The sequence below is a fragment of the Phocoena phocoena genome, chromosome 18 (assembly GCF_963924675.1).
Source record: "Phocoena phocoena chromosome 18, mPhoPho1.1, whole genome shotgun sequence".
In the NCBI taxonomy this organism is placed as follows: Eukaryota; Metazoa; Chordata; class Mammalia; order Artiodactyla; family Phocoenidae; genus Phocoena; species Phocoena phocoena.
Genome location: NC_089236.1, coordinates 3,791,438 through 3,809,893, shown reverse-complemented (window position 1 = coordinate 3,809,893; position 18,456 = coordinate 3,791,438). Strand labels below are relative to the sequence as shown.

The following is an 18,456-nucleotide window of genomic DNA, read 5'->3' as shown; positions in this document are numbered from 1 at the left end:
GATACTATGAACGGACCCCAGTGGCCTTTACCATGACCTATCAAATAGCACAGGAATGTTTTACAGCACTGCCTTTTGGGTTAAGTTTCTCTGGCAAGTCTCCTCCCCCACCAAAAAAGTCAGGATATACAAAACACACCCAAGGTTTATAGATTTAAAGTATTCTCAGCCCCAAGAACAGCAGCAAGAACCCAGGAAAACTTATTTTCCATTTTCATACCAACACATACTGGTGGCCAGGCTGTATCTCATTGCGGCTTGCTCTCCTGATGGAGTGTCCCAAAGCAGGTGAATTTCAAAGCACCCTGAAGGCAGGTGTAACTGACAGAACTGCTCCACACTTCAAGGTTATAGTTGGAAACCACCCAAGATCAAGACAGCACTTCACCCACCTGAAAGCACTGACAGGATCTCTGCTGACATCACAGCTCCCGCCCGGTTCGTACACAAGGAGAAAGGAGGGTGTGCTTTCAGGCAATCAGTAGGCACTTAGAGGCAGAGCTAGTCTGGCCTCTGAAGCGGGCAGGCAGACAGGCATCTGGATCCATTAGAGCCCGGAGAGCAATCTTCAATCACCACGAGAGGGCTTGGATTTGAAAGAAACTGGCAAATCTCCACTCTCCGGTGGATTCCTTCCAGCAAATTCCAGCAGAGTGGACTGCTGAGAGGCTGAAGTTTTAAGGGACGAGTCTGAATGTTTCATTTAAACGCTGCTGATGTAACTCGAGCAGAGCGTGTGAGCACCAAGCGGTCTAGGCTGCTTAATGAAATCTGAAAATGCCGCTCTAGGTCAGGGGAGAAGATTAGATCACAGATGATGTTAGAAGAACTATTTCTCAGTTATGGACAGGGGCCCACATTACTGGGAAACAGTTAACTTATCAGCACGTCAATTAGGAGCAATGCACAGACGGGAAGCAAGCAACCTTCCAGTTAATCTGACAGACTTAATCGCGGTTGTTCTGCTCTACAGTCATCATACATAGCTGCAGAGTTGACGATTACATAAGAAGAGCTACGTTTCGGGCTAAGCGTCGGAAGATTCACCTCCTCCCGGGAAGGCTTCCGGCAGAGGGTGGACAAGAAAACTAGATTCCTGTTCTGGGAGGGGGCAGGGACGAGAAGAGCCTCACGCCCGTAACCACAGCATAGCTGTAAGGTTGTCAAATATGAAATACCTTAAAAGGATGCTAAAGGCTGATGTGAGAGCTTGCTGCATGGTTGACACCATGCTAAAGGCTTTCCAATGTGATTTCACTTCATCCTCACCGACTTCTGGAAGTCTGTACCTTCTTACTGTCATTTTACAGAGAAGGACGCTGAGGCTATGAGTGGTCCTGAGGCTTGCCCAAATCTGCATGGCCTGAGCTGGAGGCAAAGCCCCCAGGGGCAGCCCCCAGCCGGGGCCGTGATGATGCTGCCCTCGGCTAATGGACACCAGCCAGACAGCGGTTGGAAGCGTGGCTCCAGGAAGACAAGTCTGTGGGCTCCTGGCCTTTCTTTTCCCCAGGAGGGCTTAAGCAGAAGGCGTTCACCAGGCTGACGCACTTGTCCACTACTGTCATCTTGCTTTATTACGGCCAGTGTCATGCTAGTCAAACTTTACTCCAGCCCTTCCTTAAACTATGATATTACCTGGAGTTCACTGACTTCCTGGTCCCTGGTTCTCAACCCCCTGGGATTGGATTTCCAGAACTCCCCAACCATGGGAAACCCTATTCGTATAAAGGAATACTACTCGACAATAAAGAATAAACTACTGATACTCTCAACAACTCTCAGATGCCTTACGCTGAGAGGAGAAGCCAGCATAAGAAGACCACACACCGTCCAGTTCCATGCCTACAACGTTCTAAGAAAGGCAAAACTACGGCATCGGAAACCAGAGCAGTCATTTCTAGGGACTGAGTGGGAGGGCAGCGGCCGATACAAAGTGGGCTGGGGGGGTACGGGGAGTCATGGCGCTGCTCTGTACCTGAGTGTGGTGCATTTGTCAGGACTCACAGAACTGTACACTAAAAAGCATTAATTCTGTGCATGTGAATTATACCTTGTAAAACAGGACAGCGGCATACCTTACTAATAAATACCTTTGAAGGAATAAGGGAAACCAATTAGCTGAGGCTAATGAGGAGGTAAAGCTTCCAGTTAATAGCTAGTGTTATGAAAAAGCAATCCTCAGATTGACGAGTGACCCACAAAAGATTATCAAAACAACGTGCAGGGACTTCCCTGGTGGCGCAGTGGTTAAGAATCCGCCTGCCAGTGCAGGGGACACGGGTTCGAGCCCTGGCTCGGGAAGATCCCATATGCCGCGGAGCAACTAAGCCCGTGCACCACAACTACTGAGCCTGTGCTCTAGAGCCCGTGAGCCACAACTACTGAGCCCGTGTGCCACAACTACTGAAGCCCACGTGCCACAACTACCGAAGCCTGCATGCCTAGAGCCCATGCTCCGCAACGAGAAGCCACCGCAATGAGAAGCCCGCGCACCGCAACGAAGACCCAACGCAGCCAAAAAATAAATTAATTAAAAAACCCATGAAACCCAAAAGCCCAGTAGATTCCTAGAGGCTGGCCTCTACTGAAGACCTGCTCAGTTGATTACCTGTCTATTGAGCGCTGTGTCATCAGTCCTGCCTGGGCCACTGAGTTGGTGAATAGACAAGCACCCAGTACTAGCCTGTGCAGTGCCATCTCTGAAAGCAGGAGAGCCTTTAGCCAGGGGAGCAAGTTGGAATCTGTGAGCTTTAGCGCAGATGTGAGGAGCCGGACCCCTTGCTGGGTTTGAGTCGTTTATTTCTGCCACAGCACCAGGTGGAGGGGAAGAGCGGGCACCTGGAACAACGCACCCAGCAGAGCTCTCAAAGTTCACGCGGGCCCCATGAGTCCTTTGCATCAATTTTGTTTCTGGACTTGCACTTCTTTTTTTTTTTTTTAATTCCAGGGAGGCTTAAACAGTTTATGGAGTTAGAGACTCAATTTTTATAACATCCATGCATAAATACTTTTTTTCAGAATACTGGATCTTTATAACGATCCTCTTAGGTAAAGCAGCTGCGAAAACATCATTAAGAAAGCATATATTGTCACCTGTGAAAAGCAGTAAGAGTCTCTTTTTATAAAGTTCAAAGTGCTGGGTATCTGGTAGGGGCATCCCTCCAGACCTAAGCCTTCTCCGGCTTTGTGACAGTTCCTCCCCGTCACCCCTCCCCCTTGCCTTTTGCTAACAAACTCCCCGCTCTATGGACCAGCAGCGACCAACTAGGCTTTGAGAGCCCGGTCCTAAGCCCACATCTAACTAGTTCTGCAGCCGCCTTCCCGCTGAAACGGTAAAACCCCAGCAAAGTGCACGTTTTCCCTGTTGTTTACCCTGCCGATGACTCCTGACACCCCTCACAGAGCTGGAATAAACGCAGCGGGTGGGATGGTAAAGGCAGGTGCGGGCTCTCCTTGGTACACAGGCCTGACCCTCCCTTCTAGCCCCTGGTCAACCTTCAGGTCTTAACTCATTTCATCCTGGAAACCCGAGGCCCCTACCTTCCCCGGCTGTGAGGGAAGAGCTACCCTTCGGATCGATCTCACCTAAAGCATCTTCCTGGAAGCCAGCGCCCAGCATGGTACTGAGTGGTGGGAGTTCTCACCTGTGTCCCCTCCAAGAGCCAGAGCTCCGTCTTGTTCATCTGGATCCCCAAATTGCGACGGTTTAAATCTCTATTTCAGTAATAATATTTCCAGACCTCTAGGCTAATATGCATCCCATCTCCCGGCTTGTATCCCATACCAGTTTAACGACCCCAGGAAAACATTAAAATTTCTCATATATGTTGCCAAAAATAAGTAGACACTCTAAGTGGTATAAAATTCCCATTTTTTTTCACATCGATATCGATGGGTCATGGTTATTCCCTGTATTAGGATCCACCAACTTCTCACCATCATAATGGCCATGATTCATGCCCCAGGTGAAAACTACAAAATTACATTAAAGGTCTCTGCTTACCATGTGCCCAATGTACTGAAAGACACATTTTCTGAAATTGCTTTTACTACGGAACTTGCCAATTCCGGAAGGAAAAAGGGATCCCAGTCTCCAAAAGCAACAAAGCTCCCGTCTGGTTTTCAGGCCCCTCCTCCGGCCACTCCAGTACCCCTACCTCCTTGCCTTTGCTAATTTCATTCCTTTTCCTGGCCCGAATGCACACACACGAGGCACACTCCCCTCCAGCTGGCTGACAGGCGTCCCACCTGCGTGGCCAGCTTGCAAAGCCCCACCTAGTCCAGCCTCACAGCAAGGTTTCACCTTCTGAGAAATACGGTCCATCTGGTCACAGCCACTAAACTTAGCATTTAATTGGTTGTAATACAAAGCAAAACCACACGCAAAGTCTTTCTTTCAAGCCTTCAACGAGCTGATGTGCATTTTTTGTTTCCCTCAAGGTGAACAAAACAGCCAAGCGCTTGTGACGTTCTTTTTTTAACGTTTTAGCATTTTTAAAAAAAATGGTGGTGAAATACACATAGTTTACCATCTTAACCATTTCCAAGTGTGGAATTCAGTGGCATTAAGTACGTTCATAATGTTGCACAACCATCACCACCGTCCATCCACAGAACTCTCTGTGACACTCTTGTCTGTCATCGTCTGCGGGAAGGCAGTCAGAATATTGCCAGTTAGTTTCTAGTGATAAAAACCCAGTTTTAATTCACGGAACTGTACACCTAAAAATGGTGTATCTTACTGTATATTCATTATACTTCAATAACACTGATTAAAAACAAAATAGGAGAGATGTAGTGTGGACCATCAGGGTCTAGACCACCAGGGGCTCGAGGGAGAGATGGGATTTTATCAAAGGACACAGGAACCCTTGAGGAGTTTGAAGAGAGTAGTGGAATTCATTCGCTCACTCACTGCCGACATTCTGGGGCACCCATGCTCCAGACACTGGGCCAGGCACTGGAGCTGGTCAGATGTATGTTTCAGAAAGTTCATCCTGGCTTCATTATAGATGTTTGAATGGGCAAAGCTAGTGGTCTCTGCTATCATCCAGGTAAAAAGTACTAAATTAGGGCTTCCCTGTTGGCGCAGTGGTTGAGAGTCCGCCTGCCGATGCAGGGGACACAGGTTCGTGCCCCGGTCCGGGAAGATCCCACATGCCGTGGAGTGGCTGGGCCTGTGAGCCATGGCCACTGAGCCTGCGTGTCCGGAACCTGTGCTCCGCAACGGGAGAGGCCACAGCAGTGAGAGGCCCCGGGTACCGCAAAAAAAAAAAAACAAAAAGTACTAAATTAAGGTAGTAGCAGAGAGGATGGAAAACAAAGACGGAATATACTTTTACTTCTACCATTAATAGGGCCCCTAGGAAATCACTGATTCCATCATTTTCTTCCTATTTTTTAATCACTTGAACCAATGGTTACTTTGGCCTGAATAAATTTTATATGGCACACCACACAAGCATTAAGTAACAGCTGTCAGCAAGAAAGAACATGTGGTACAGATAATAATACATGAGTTGAGCACGGATTATGTTCAAGGCACTGCAGTGAAAATGGTCTAATTAGATCAACATCATTTTGGTGGAGTATTTACGGCCTGGTTAGAGGGAAAGGTGTAATTCCACAAGGCTTTTTGTGGGTGAAGCTGGAGATGAATGTTTATCAACACAGGAAGGGATGAACAGGTTGTAGGACACCAGAGTGTGAAACACCAGGCAACAGATCTCTATGTAGTGACGGGAAATGATTCCAACATGCACTGTAGGTAGAACAGGGGCTGCAGGACGTATCACAAAACGGGATGATGTGTGTGTAAAACACTGATTTGTCTGTATATATAAGCATCTCTATAAACACAGAGAGAAAAATCAGAAAAGAATACACATAAGGGACTTAGGGGTGGAGGGACTTTCAGAATGAGACTTGTATTGCCGTGAGGGTATCACCAGGCATTCCCTCTCTAGAGAAATCCGGTTCTGCAGGTTAGTATACCAAATGCGTGGACAGTATTACATCATAGGCTCTAGTTTCTCCGTACAACCTTTATTGCTAATTCAAATCATATACTGAGCCTCATAATAATGGCTAAGACTATATACGTGTATGTATGCACACGTGATACCTTTTTTAGCTGGCATATTATTTTGTTTGTATTCTTAAATGACTGCTAGTTAAGAATATCAGAGGGCTTCTGAGATGAGAACGTCCTGGCTATCACAAAGGGTTTCCTCCTTGAGTTACAAGAAAACCAGTTCAGAAAAATACATAATATACTTAATTTATTCTCACATAAGTAATTAACTACAAGATAACCCGTAGAACGCAACACTATTCATTGCAAATGAGAAAATCAACTTACAAAAACCTTTGATCTTTCAGCTCAAAACACACGAAAACAGCGTACAAGCAGTACTTTCCCATGTTGGAATTCTACCTGAAGTGCACACGCTGATACCACAGAGCTTATTCGGCAATGGCAGAGGCTGTCCGAGAGAATGCTCGAACCGTCTGCGCTCAGCCAAGGATTCTGTTTCTTGGTTTTAAAATTAAGGTCAGGAAGCCTCCACCGAAGAGAGAAGAGAAGAAGCTTGGACGTAATGGCTGTCGTAAAAAGCTAGTTATTTTCGGAGATTTCTGGTGACTTGGCAGTAAAGCTTAGGTTAATATCACAGACGTACATGACCTGGGGAATCTGCACGTGATACCAGATGCGCATCAGAAAGGCAGCGCGACCACAAAAGGGCCAAGCAGGGAGAAGGCTCTGCTGGATAAGCAGCTGGAGTGAGAATATAAACAACTGGACCACAGGGCCAGACCCTCCACAATCCACGTGACATTGGCCGTGTGGCTGACAGGGTCTTGGTTCTCCCGCCGGTGTCAGGCCTGAGCCTCTGAGGTGGGAGAGCACAGTTTAGGATATTGGTCCACCAGAGACCTCCCAGCTCCACGCAATATCAAATGCTGAAAGCTCTCCCAGAGATCTCCATCTCAACACTAAGACGCAACTCCACTCAACGACCAGCAAGCTACAGTGCTGGACACCTTATGCCAAACTACTAGCAAGACAGGAACACAACACCGCCCATTAGCAGAGAGGCTGCCTGATATCATATTAAGTTCACAGACACCTCAAAACACACCACCGGACGCAGTCCTGCCCACCAGAAAGACAAGATCCAGCCTCATCCACCAGAACACGGGCACCAGTCCCCTCCACCAGGAAGCCTACACAACCCACTGAACCAACCTTAACCACTGGGGGCAGACACCAAAAGCAACGGGAACTACGAACCTGCAGCCTGCAAAAAGGAGACACCAAACACAGTAAGTTAAACAAAATGAGAAGACAGAGAAACAAACAGCAGATGAAGGAGCAAGGTAAAAACCCACCAGACCAAACAAATGAAGAGGAAATACACAGTCTACCTGAAAAAGAATTCAGAGTAATGATCGTAAAGATGATCCAAAATCTTGGAAATAGAATGGAGAAAATACAAGAAACATTTAACAAAAACCTAGAAGAACTAAAGAGCAAACAAACTATGATGAACAACAGAACAAACGAAATTAAAAATTCTCTAGAAAGAATCAATAGGAGAATAACTGAGGCAGAAGAACAGATAAGTGACCTGGAAGATAAAATAGTGGAAATAACTACTGCAGAGCAGAATGAAGAAAAAAGAAGGAAAAGAATTGAGGACAGTCTCAGAGACCTCTGGGACAACATTAAATGCACCAACATTCGAATTATAGGGGTCCCAGAAGAAGAGAAAAAGAAAGGGACTGTGAAAATATTTTAAGAGACTATAGTTGAAAACTTCCCAAATATGAGAAAGGAAATAGTTAATCAAGTCCAAGAAGCACAGAGAGTCCCATACAGGATAAATCCAAGGAGAAACACACCAAAACACATTAATCAAACTATCAAAAATTAAATACAAAGAAAAAATATTAAAGGCAGCAAGAGAAAAACAACAAGTAACATACAAGGGAATCCCCTTAAGGTTAACAGATGATCTTGCAGCAGAAACTCTGCAAGGCAGAAGTGAGTGGCAGGACATGATGAAAGGGAAAAAACTGCAACCAAGATTACTCTACCCAGGAAGGATCTCATTCAGATTCCACGGAGAAATTAAACCTTTACAGACAAGGAAAGGTAACAGAATTCAGCACCACCAAACCAGCTTTACAACAAATGCTAATGGAACTTTTCTAGGCAGGAAACACAAGAGAAGGAAAAGACCTACAATAACAAACCTCAAAAAATTAAGAAAATGGTAAGAGGAACATACATATCGATAATAACCTTGAATGTAAATGTATTAAATGCTCTAACGAAAAGACACAGACTAGCTGAATGGATACAAAAACAAGGCCTGTATATATGCTGTGCACAAGAGACCCGCTTCAGACCTAGGGACACATACAGATTGAAAGTGAGGGGATGGAAAAAGATATTCCATGCAAATGGAAATCAAAAGAAAGCTGGAGTAGCAATTCTCATATCAGACAAAATAGACTTTAAAATAAAGACTATTACAAGAGACAAAGAAGGACACTACATAATGATGAAGGGATCAATCCAAGAAGAAGATATAACAATTGTAAATATTTATGCACCCAACATAGGAGCACCTCAATACAGAAGGCAAATGCTAACAGCCATAAAAGGGGAGATTGACAGTAACACAATCATACTACGGGACTTCAACACCCCACTTTCACCAATGGACAGATCATTCAAACAGAAAATAAATAAGGAAACACAAGCTTTAAATGACACATTAAACAAGATGGACTTAATTGATATTTATAAGACACTCCATCCAAAAACAACAGAATACACCTTCTTCTCAAGTGCTCCTGGAACATTCTCCAGGATAGATCATATCTTGGGTCACAAATCAAGCCTTGGTAAATCTAAGAAAATTGAAATCATATCAAGTATCTTTTCCAACCACAATGCTATGAGACTAGACATCAATTACAGAAAAATATCTGTAAAAAATACAAACACATGGAGGCTAAACAATACACTACTTAATAACCAAGAGATCACTGAAGAAATCAAAGATGAAATCAAAAAATACCTAGAAACAAATGACAATGAAAACACAACGACCCAAAACCTACAGGATGCAGCAAAAGCAGTTCTAAGAGGGAAGTTTATAGTAATACAATCCTACCTCAAGGAACAAGAAACATCTCAAATAAACAACCTAACCTTACACCTAAAGCAATTAGAGAAAGAAGAATAAAAAACCCCCCGAAGTTAGCATAAGGTAAGAAATCATAAAGATCAGATCAGAAATCAATGAAAAAGAAATGAAGGAAACAATAGCAAACATCAATAAAACTAAAAGTTGATTCTTTGAGAAGATAAACAAAATTGATAAACCATTAGCCAGACTCATCAAGAAAGAGGGAGAAGACTCAAATCAATAGATGTAGAAATGAAAAAGGAGACGTAACAACTGACACTGAAGAAATACAAAGGATCATGAGAGATTACTACAAGCAACTCTATGCCAATAAAATGGACAACCTGGAAGAAATGGACAAATTCTTAGAAAAGCACAACTTTCCGAGACTGAACCAGGAGAAAGAGAAAATATAAACAGACCAATCACAAGCACCGAAATTGAAACTGTGATTAAAAATCGTCCAGCAAACAAAAGCCGAGGACCAGATGGCTTCACTGGCAAATTCTATCAAACATTTAGAGAAGAGCTAACACCTATCCTTCTCAAACTCTTCCAAAATAGAGCAGAGGGAGGAACACTCCCAAACTCATTCTATGAGGCTACCATCACCCTGATACCAAAACCAGACAAAGATGTCACAAAGAAAGAAAACTATAGGCCAATATCTCTGATGAACATAGATGCAAAAATCCTCAACAACATACTAGCCAAGAGAATCCAACAGCACATTAAAAGGATCATACACCATGATCAAGTGGGGTTTATCCCAGGAATGCAAGGATTCTTCAATATAAGCAAATCAATCAATGTGATACACCATATTAACAAATTGAAGGATAAAAACCATATGATCATCTCAAGAGATGCAGAAAAAGCTTTCAAAAAAATTCAACACCATTTTTGATAAAAAACCCTCCAGAAAGTAGGCATAGAGGGAACTTACCTCAACATAATAAAAGCCATATATGACAAACCCACAGCCAACATCATTCTCAATGCTGAAAAACCGAAACCATGTCCACTAAGATCAGGAAAAAGACAAGGTTGCCCACTCTCACCACTATTATTCAACATAGTTTTGGAAGTTTTAGCCACAGCAATCAGAGAAGAAAAAGAAATAAAAGGAATCCAAATCGGAAAAGAAGAAGTAAAGCTGTCACTGTTTGCAGAGGACATGATACTATACATAGAGAATCCTAAAGACTCTACCAGAAAACTACTAGAGCTAATCAATGAATTTGGTGAAGTAGTAGGACACGAAATTAATGCACAGAAATCTCTTGCATTCCTATACATTAACGATGAAAAATCTGAAAGAGAAATTAAGGAAACACTCCCATTTACCACTGCAAAAAAAAGAATAAAATACCTAGGAACAAACCTACCTAAGGAGACAAAAGACCTGTATGCAGAAAACTATAAGACACTGATGAAAGAAATTAAAGATGATACAAACAGATGGAGAGATATACCATGTATTTGGATTGGAAGAATCAACATGGTGAAAATGACTATACTACCCAAAGCAATCTACAGATTCAATGCAATCCCTATCAAACTACCCCTGGCATTTTTCACAGAACTACAACAAAAAATTTCACCATTTGTATGGAAACACAAAAGACCCTGAATAGCCAAAGCAATCTTGAGAAAGAAAAACGGAGCTGAAGGAAACAGGTTCCTATACTACAAAGCTACAGTAATCAAGAGAGTATGGTACTGGCACAAAAACAGAAATATAGATCAATGGAACAGGATAGAAAGCCCAGAGATAAACCCACGCACATATGGCCACCTTATTTTTGATAAAGGAGGCAAGAATATACAATGGAGAAAAGACAGTCTCTTCAATAAGTGGTGTGGGGAAAACTGGACAGCTACATGTAAAAGAATGAAACCAGAATACTCCGTAACCATGTACAAAAAAAACCTCAAAATGGATTGAAGACCTAAATGTAAGGGCAGACACTGTAAAACTCTTAGAGGAAAACATAGGCAGAACACTCTATGACATAAATCACAGCAAGATCCTTTCTGACCCACCTCCTAGAGAAATGGAAATGAAAACAAAAATAAACAAATGGGACCTAATGAAACTTAAAAGCTTTTGCACAGCAAAGGAAACCGTAAACAAGATGAAAAGACAACCCTCAGAATGGGAGAAAATATTTGCAAATGAAGCAACTGACAAAGGATTAATCTCCAAGATCTACAAACAGCTCATGCAGCTCAATATCAGAAAAACAAACAACCCCATCCAAAAATGGGCAGAAGACCTAAATAGACATTTCTCCAAAGAAGACATACAGATTGCCAACAAACACATGAAAGAATGGTCAACATCATTAATCATTAGAGAAATGAAAATCAAAACTACAGTGAGATATCATCTCACACCAGTCAGAGTGGCCATCATCAAAAAATCTACAATCAATCAATGCTGGAGAGGGTGTAGAGAAAAGGGAACCCTCTTGCACTGTTGGTGGGTACGTATATTGATATAGCCACTATGGAGAACAGTATGGAGGTTCCTTAAGAAACTAAAAATAGAACTACCATACGACCCAGCAATCCCACTACTGGGCATATACCCTGAGAAAACCATAATTCAAAATGGGTCATGTACCACAATGTTCACTGCAGCTCTATTTACAATAGCCAGGACATGGAAGCAACCTAAGTGTCCATTGACAGATGAATGGATAAAGAAGATGTGGCACATATATACAATGGAATATTACTCAGCCATAAAAAGAAACAAAATTGAGTTATTTGTAGTGAGGCAGATGGACCTAGAGTCTGTCATACACGGTGAAGTAAGTTTGAAAGAGAAAAGTACCATATGCTAACATATATATATGGAATCTAAGCCAAAAAAAAAAAAAGGTCATGAAGAACCTAGTGGTAAGACAGGAATAAAGACACAGACCTACTAGAGGATGGACTTGAGGATATGGGGAGGGGGAAGGGTAAGCTGTGACAAAGTGAGAGAGTGGCATGGACATATATACACTACCGAACGTAAAATAGACAGCTAGTGGGAAGCAGCCGCATAGCACAGGGAGATCAGCTCGGTGTTTTGTGACCACCTAGAGGGGTGGGATAGGGAGGGTGGGATGGAGGGAGACGCAAGAGGGAAGAGATATGGGAACATATGTATATGTATAACTGATTCACTTTTGTTATAAAGCAGAAAGTAACACACCATTGTAAAGCAATTATACTCCAATAAAGATGTTAAAAAAAAAACAAAACTAAAAGTAGAACTACCATACGACCCAGCAATCCCACCACTGGGCATATACCCTGAGAAAACCAGAATTCAAAATGAGTCATGTACCACAATGTTCATTGCAGCTCTATTTACAATAGCCAGGACATGGAAGCAACCTAAGTGTCCATTGACAGATGAATGGATAAAGAAGATGTGGCACATATATACAATGGAATATTACTCAGCCATAAAAAAACCGAAATGGTGTTATTTGTAGTGAGGTGGATGGACCTAGAGTCTTTCATACATCGTGAAGTCAGTTTGAAAGAGAAAAACAAATACCATATGCTAACGCATATATATGGAATCTAAAAAAAAAAAAGGTTGTGAAGAACCTAGGGGCAGGACAGGAATAAAGACACTGATGTAGAGAACGGACTTGAGGACACGGGGAGGGGGAAGGGTAAGTTGGGACGAAGTGAGAGAGTGGCATGGACATATATACACTACCAAATGTAAAATAGATAGCTAGCGGGAAGCAGCCGCATAGCACAGGGAGATCAGCTCTGTGCTTTGTGACCCCCTAGAGGGGTCAGATAGGGAGGGTGGGAGGGAGACACAAGAGGAAGGAGATATGGGGATATATGTGTATGTATAGCTGATTCACTTTGTTATAAAGCAGAAACTAACACACCATTGTAAAGCAATTTTACTGCAATAAAGATGTTAAAAAAAAACAAAATTGAAACACCCCCCCAAAAATATAAACTAACAAATAAATAAGTAATAAATAAAATTAAGATTGCCCAGAAATACTAAGGAGAAAATTGGGCATGGATCAGTGGAGACATTTTATTTATTTATTTATTTATTTATTTATTTATTTATTTATTCATTCATTCATTCATTCATTTTTCATCCTGTAAAGAACGTTTAAAAGGCTGTTTAGAAAAGACCATTTAATCCCTGTTGCTTGGCCACAACTGAAATATTAATGTAAGGAACTCGCCCAGCACTTTCAGAATTGAAAGTGTTCCAAACAGCATTTTTCAGACAGACTGAAATTGTACTCATCACAGCCTCAGCCCCCTTGATGTTTTTTTTTTAAAAAAGGAAAAGGCAAGATAGTAGGTGTAAATGACTAAGAAGGGCCCCCAAGGAAGCTCTGGAAAACTCAAGGGTTGGGGCTTCATGGAGAATGTCTTGATAAGAAGTCTAGACTATCTGTAATGTGCTGATTGTGAGGAAAACCAGATTACTGAGAAATCTTCTGAAGCCAGCACCTCCAGGAGATGAAAACGCCCGTGAAAGTTGGGCTGCCATGTGGGACGGGGACTCCAATGCTCGTCACTTCAGTCCACGGCACTAATTATCTACGACCCCAAGTGACATTCAGGAGCGACTCCTATCACAGACGCAAAAAATGCCAAGGGGGGTGGCGGCAAACATCTTTAGGCGCCTAAAGGGAATTGTCAAAATGTGGACAGGAAGAAGACGGACACCACAAAGTCCATTACGTGTAACATCGCGAAGTTCTTACTCGGAGTGGGTTGAGGTGAACACGGCAGCACGAGACGAGCAGACAAGGCAAGCGGGCTGCCCTTTGGGCAGATTAGAAAAATGCATCTCTTTTTCTAGGTGTTCCTATGTTTCAGCCCTACTGACCACTTTGGCTGGGCAGGCTTGTGCAGTGCACAACCTGCGCAACTTGGGAAAACTACTCGGTGGGAGTTTAGTTAGAGAGTGAGTGACGTGAACCTCTAAGTCTGACCTGCATATTCAACTGGAAGGAATAGACAATTTGGTAAAGAAATGGTTAATCACAGTTCCATGAGCAAACCACCTGTTCAATGATCTGAGTTGAGGCTTTTAAGGGACCACATCAGAAAAAGTGGATATATGCCTCGGTTATTATTTCTGCCAAGCGTTGAGAAATCAGACACAAAATAACCCACAATAGAAGGAGATATTAGCACCACACACAATGACCATTGCTCTTCTATTGTCCCATAGAGTGACTGCCTGCTTCCTCTTTAGGAAACACTTCTGGAAATCTCTTAGTCATGACGGCCACACCTGTATAGCAAAAGGAGGAACGAGGTGGCTGGTGGTGCCCCCGGGACCAAACATGAAGTGCCTTTTCCACTTGCCCCTCGGCCCGCCCCATCCGCCCTGCTAGTCCCAGACAGCAAATTTATTTCACTTACAACGGAATCAGCATCTTGAAAAACAGGCTGACAACCCAATGAGTTCATTGAGAGATTTTTAGTTACATTCCTGGCTTCCTCCCACTCAATCCCACATCCTCCCTGCTGAAGTGGCAGCATCTAAATATCCCCGGAGCAATAAACGAAAGCTCAGGAAACCTGCAGATTCCATGAGACATCCAGCCAGAAACCCTTTCATTCGAGTCAAGATAAAAACAGATGGGTTGCCTAGGAATGTCTCTGTGCCCACCAAGCAAGGAGCCACCGGCTGCTCTGAGGCTCTGGCCACCTGGGGGAGGAGGGTGTGAGCGACAGCAGGAGGGACACGCAGAAGAGGGCCTTCCCCTGTCCGTCTGTCCGCTGGGCAGAGGGAGGAGGGCGTGCAGTGTGGAGAAGGCATCCCGCGACTCCTGGCTTTTGATCCAGAGAACCTGGACCTGGAAGGTGTCCCCGGTCTCAAAGAGGCTGTGTGTGTCACAGGTCTCGGTACATCAGGGGAGTATCTTTTTACTTATCCCTGAACAAAATCCTTCCTTGAAATGACCTAATTACCTAAAGGCTGTCCTCTTCAAGGAAGAAGCAGCCTCACTCACCTCGATGATGTACAGGACCACGTTCTTGTAGAAACAGTACAGGATACACTTGGTCACCCGGTTGTAACTCCAGGCGCCGTGAACCAGCAGGAGCTTCTCCAAGTAGGAAAACTGAAAAAGGAAAGAAAAAGGGTCCAGGAGAGCCCATCACTTGGGAAGGAGAATCGCAGAACGTCCTCTGGAGGAGACTGACAGGGAGTGGAGGAAAGCGGATTCTGCAGGTAACCCAAGACCATCATTCCCTCTAAAGGCAGAGCTTTCAGGCCAGGTGAGAATGACTAAAATCTCCCCTTAAATCTACAGAATTTTTCTTTTCCCCAAACACACAGCTGGACTTCGAATGGCTATTCTTGTGAAAATCTACTTATGCAACTTCTTTTTCAGGATCTTAATTATTAAAAGAAGGTGGCCCATCAGAACTGGAAGAAAAGAGCAGTGGGAATCAGATGCTTCCGTTGAATCACAGGTTTTATGATGACAACAGGAACAAGGGACGGGGACACTCGTGCACCAGTATCCTTGGAAACAGAAGGGATGCACATACATGCGCTCCCTGTCTCCGCTGTCAGCCTGCAGGTTAAAGACAGTGAGACTCACAGACGCAGACACACACCCTGCCCTCCACTTCTATACCCACGTCCTTCCCCTTTTTGTGGCCTCCGACAAGGACACGGCCCCTCTTGCTGGAGTGCGACGCAGTCATCCATCCGAACAAAACACCAACAGGCAGCTGCTGCTAAGTTCAGAGTGATGTAACAGCTTAGCTCTCACAGTCTGAAATATTCAGCAATATTCCAATAAAATACTTGAATCCTCCTTGTGGCAGGGGGTCACCACTCCAGTCATATCTCCTCAGCCTCCCCTCCCCTTAGCCTGGCTTTGCTCTTTCTGTCCTCTTTCACAAAGGTCCCCAAAAGTGTGAACAAGGGGCCGGAGGGAGGGAAATGGGTTGTTTTTCTGGGCTGTAGCCTGGGCGTACTCTGGCGTGTACGCACCGTCTGTGGGTGCAGCCCTGCTTAAATTCACAGTATATTCAACTGGCCTGGCCTGGTGCTGAATCCCTCCTTGGTTGCCTTGAACTAAAACCTTAACTCCTGTTCTGAGTCATAGGGAAGTCCACAAACTCAAATTCTGTTTTCTTTCCCAGGAGAGATAACCAGGTCGGAGTGAGAACATCCACAGATACTAGAAATCCTGTGCTATTGCAAATTTCGTATTCGTTCCAGATGACTTTTGAGATTATATTGAACTATCTGTAGAAAAGGAAGGCTGCCTGAAAATATAGTATCTTTTTAAAAATACTTTTTCAAGAGGAAGGCATGCAACAGTTTGCTTTAGCGCTAAGAAGAGGGGCTCAGTCCCACGTGAATCGCATCTCGGCGAGTTTCTGCAGATCGGGGAAGGCAGATGTCTCATCTACGTGCTGCTCGAAAAGCTGAATGAGACCCCAAAATGGGAGGAGTAGGTACATATGGAAAAATAAAACTCTCCATAAAGGCTCATCAAGGATTCCGGAGGGGAACGGGGAATCATAAAATAACTAGCGAAACAAATAAAAAGGAAGTTTGCATTTGACCTGGACCCCCTGGAGTTCAGCCTTCAATGGGTACAGAGAACATCTGCTGGAATCATTCCGAAGGTGCTGGCTTGGCGCTACAGTGACTTTTTTTCAGGAAAAAAAAAAACCAAAAAACAGATCCTAAATCGAAATGCTATTTTCATGAGGTCTCTCAAAAAACATTAAGAAGGCAGGGGGCACAGATGACTCTCTCCCGAGGAGAGCAGGCAGCCGAGGGCTGGAGACTCAACACTACACGGGCGGCCCACGCACAGCAAAGCAGCAAGACGGGGCCGGCCGTCAGTCCCAGGGCCGCTCCTGCGGACAGAAGCAGGGGCCGGTGGGGAAGAAATAGAAGCAGAGCTTTGCCGACTTCCTCATTTTCCCAAGGACAAGTCTTTGAGCTAACTTCTTCCCTTCTAGAACGACTCTCCAGGGCACGTTCTCCAAAACCCAATCAAAAATGTATTCGTCCACATGAAAATAAACAGATCCAGGGCAAGGCGTTAACTTCAACCAAAGACACTGATTGTTTTATTAACTTCAGCTAAAGGAATTCAGCAAACTGCGGCATTTCCTACCTAGTAATTAAGGCGGAGGAAGCATACTGTCATGTGGAGAGGGTGTAGGGCAAGGAGAACGCAGCCCCCAAATAACGGGATCTCTGCCTAAGCGTGAACGGGACGGCGGGCAGGAGGGATGGCGGCCATATGGGGGCCTCCCGTCAGCTCCACCCGTCAGCTCCCCTCCTCTGGCTTGCGCTGGATGGGCAAGAAAACCCCTAACTAGAGTTACAAAGTCCTGCTCCCCTCTCCGCCCTCCCTTGATTTTGATTTGCTTTTAATTTTGATTGGCCTTTAATGATTCGAAAAGACCAATTGCTCCAGATCCCACATCCTATTAGTACAGTTTCAATAAAGCAAGTCATGGAATCTCCCTTCCCTAGACATTTGAAAGAAAAAGACAGACAAATATTTGCCTGGAGCTCCTAGGAAATCTCTAAAGATCCCTGCCAGCCAGATGATGCTATAACTCAAGTATTTAATAATGCTGGGGTGTATAACGTCTACAGTTGCTGACAGACTGCAGGAAGCATGAGTCCCACAGGCCTTGGAGCAGTTGACTCGGCAAAGTAACTGGGCAGGTGTGCAGGGCTGCTTCCCCAAGGTCACGTGCAGGTCTGCTGTTCTCTGACCCTGGGGCCTGAGACCCATGGCAGGTCACCTATTATGAAGGAGCCCTAGTTTCCCCACCTGTAAAATTGGAATTCATTCTTCCTACCGACTTCAGCAACCGTCTTGAGGATTTATTTGAAATCAACAAAGGAACAAGGCTGGGGCCTCCCTGGTGGCGCAGTGGCAGAGAGTCCGCCTGCCGATGCGGGGGACGCGGGTTCGTGCCCCGGTCCGGGAGGATCCCACGTGCCGCGGAGCGGCTGGGCCCGTGAGCCGTGGCCGCCGAGCCTGCGCGTCCGGAGCCTGTGCTCCTCAACGGGAGAGGCCACAACAGTGAGAGGCCCGCGTACCGCAAAAAAAAAACCCCAAAGGAACAAGGCTGATTTCATGCACTTTTCGGAGCCATGAGGATCCTGCAGTTCTTCCCAGTGTTTGCACAACCACCAGCTGGGAGGGAACTGGAGATGGGATCTAAGGCACAGGCCCGCTCCGGGAGGTGGAGT

At 44.5% G+C, this 18,456-nt stretch overlaps 1 protein-coding gene across 2 annotated transcripts in view; it reads right to left on the bottom strand.

Annotated features, from left to right (window-relative positions):
- Positions 1–18,456, bottom strand: part of ATP8A2 (ATPase phospholipid transporting 8A2) — a 442,872-nt gene that overhangs the window by 191,240 nt on the left and 233,176 nt on the right. For both annotated transcript variants that reach the window (XM_065895899.1, XM_065895900.1), the window contains exon 26: positions 15,221–15,331. In XM_065895899.1, coding sequence (XP_065751971.1) covers positions 15,221–15,331 — 111 coding nt within the window. The remainder of the gene's footprint in view (positions 1–15,220; positions 15,332–18,456) is intronic.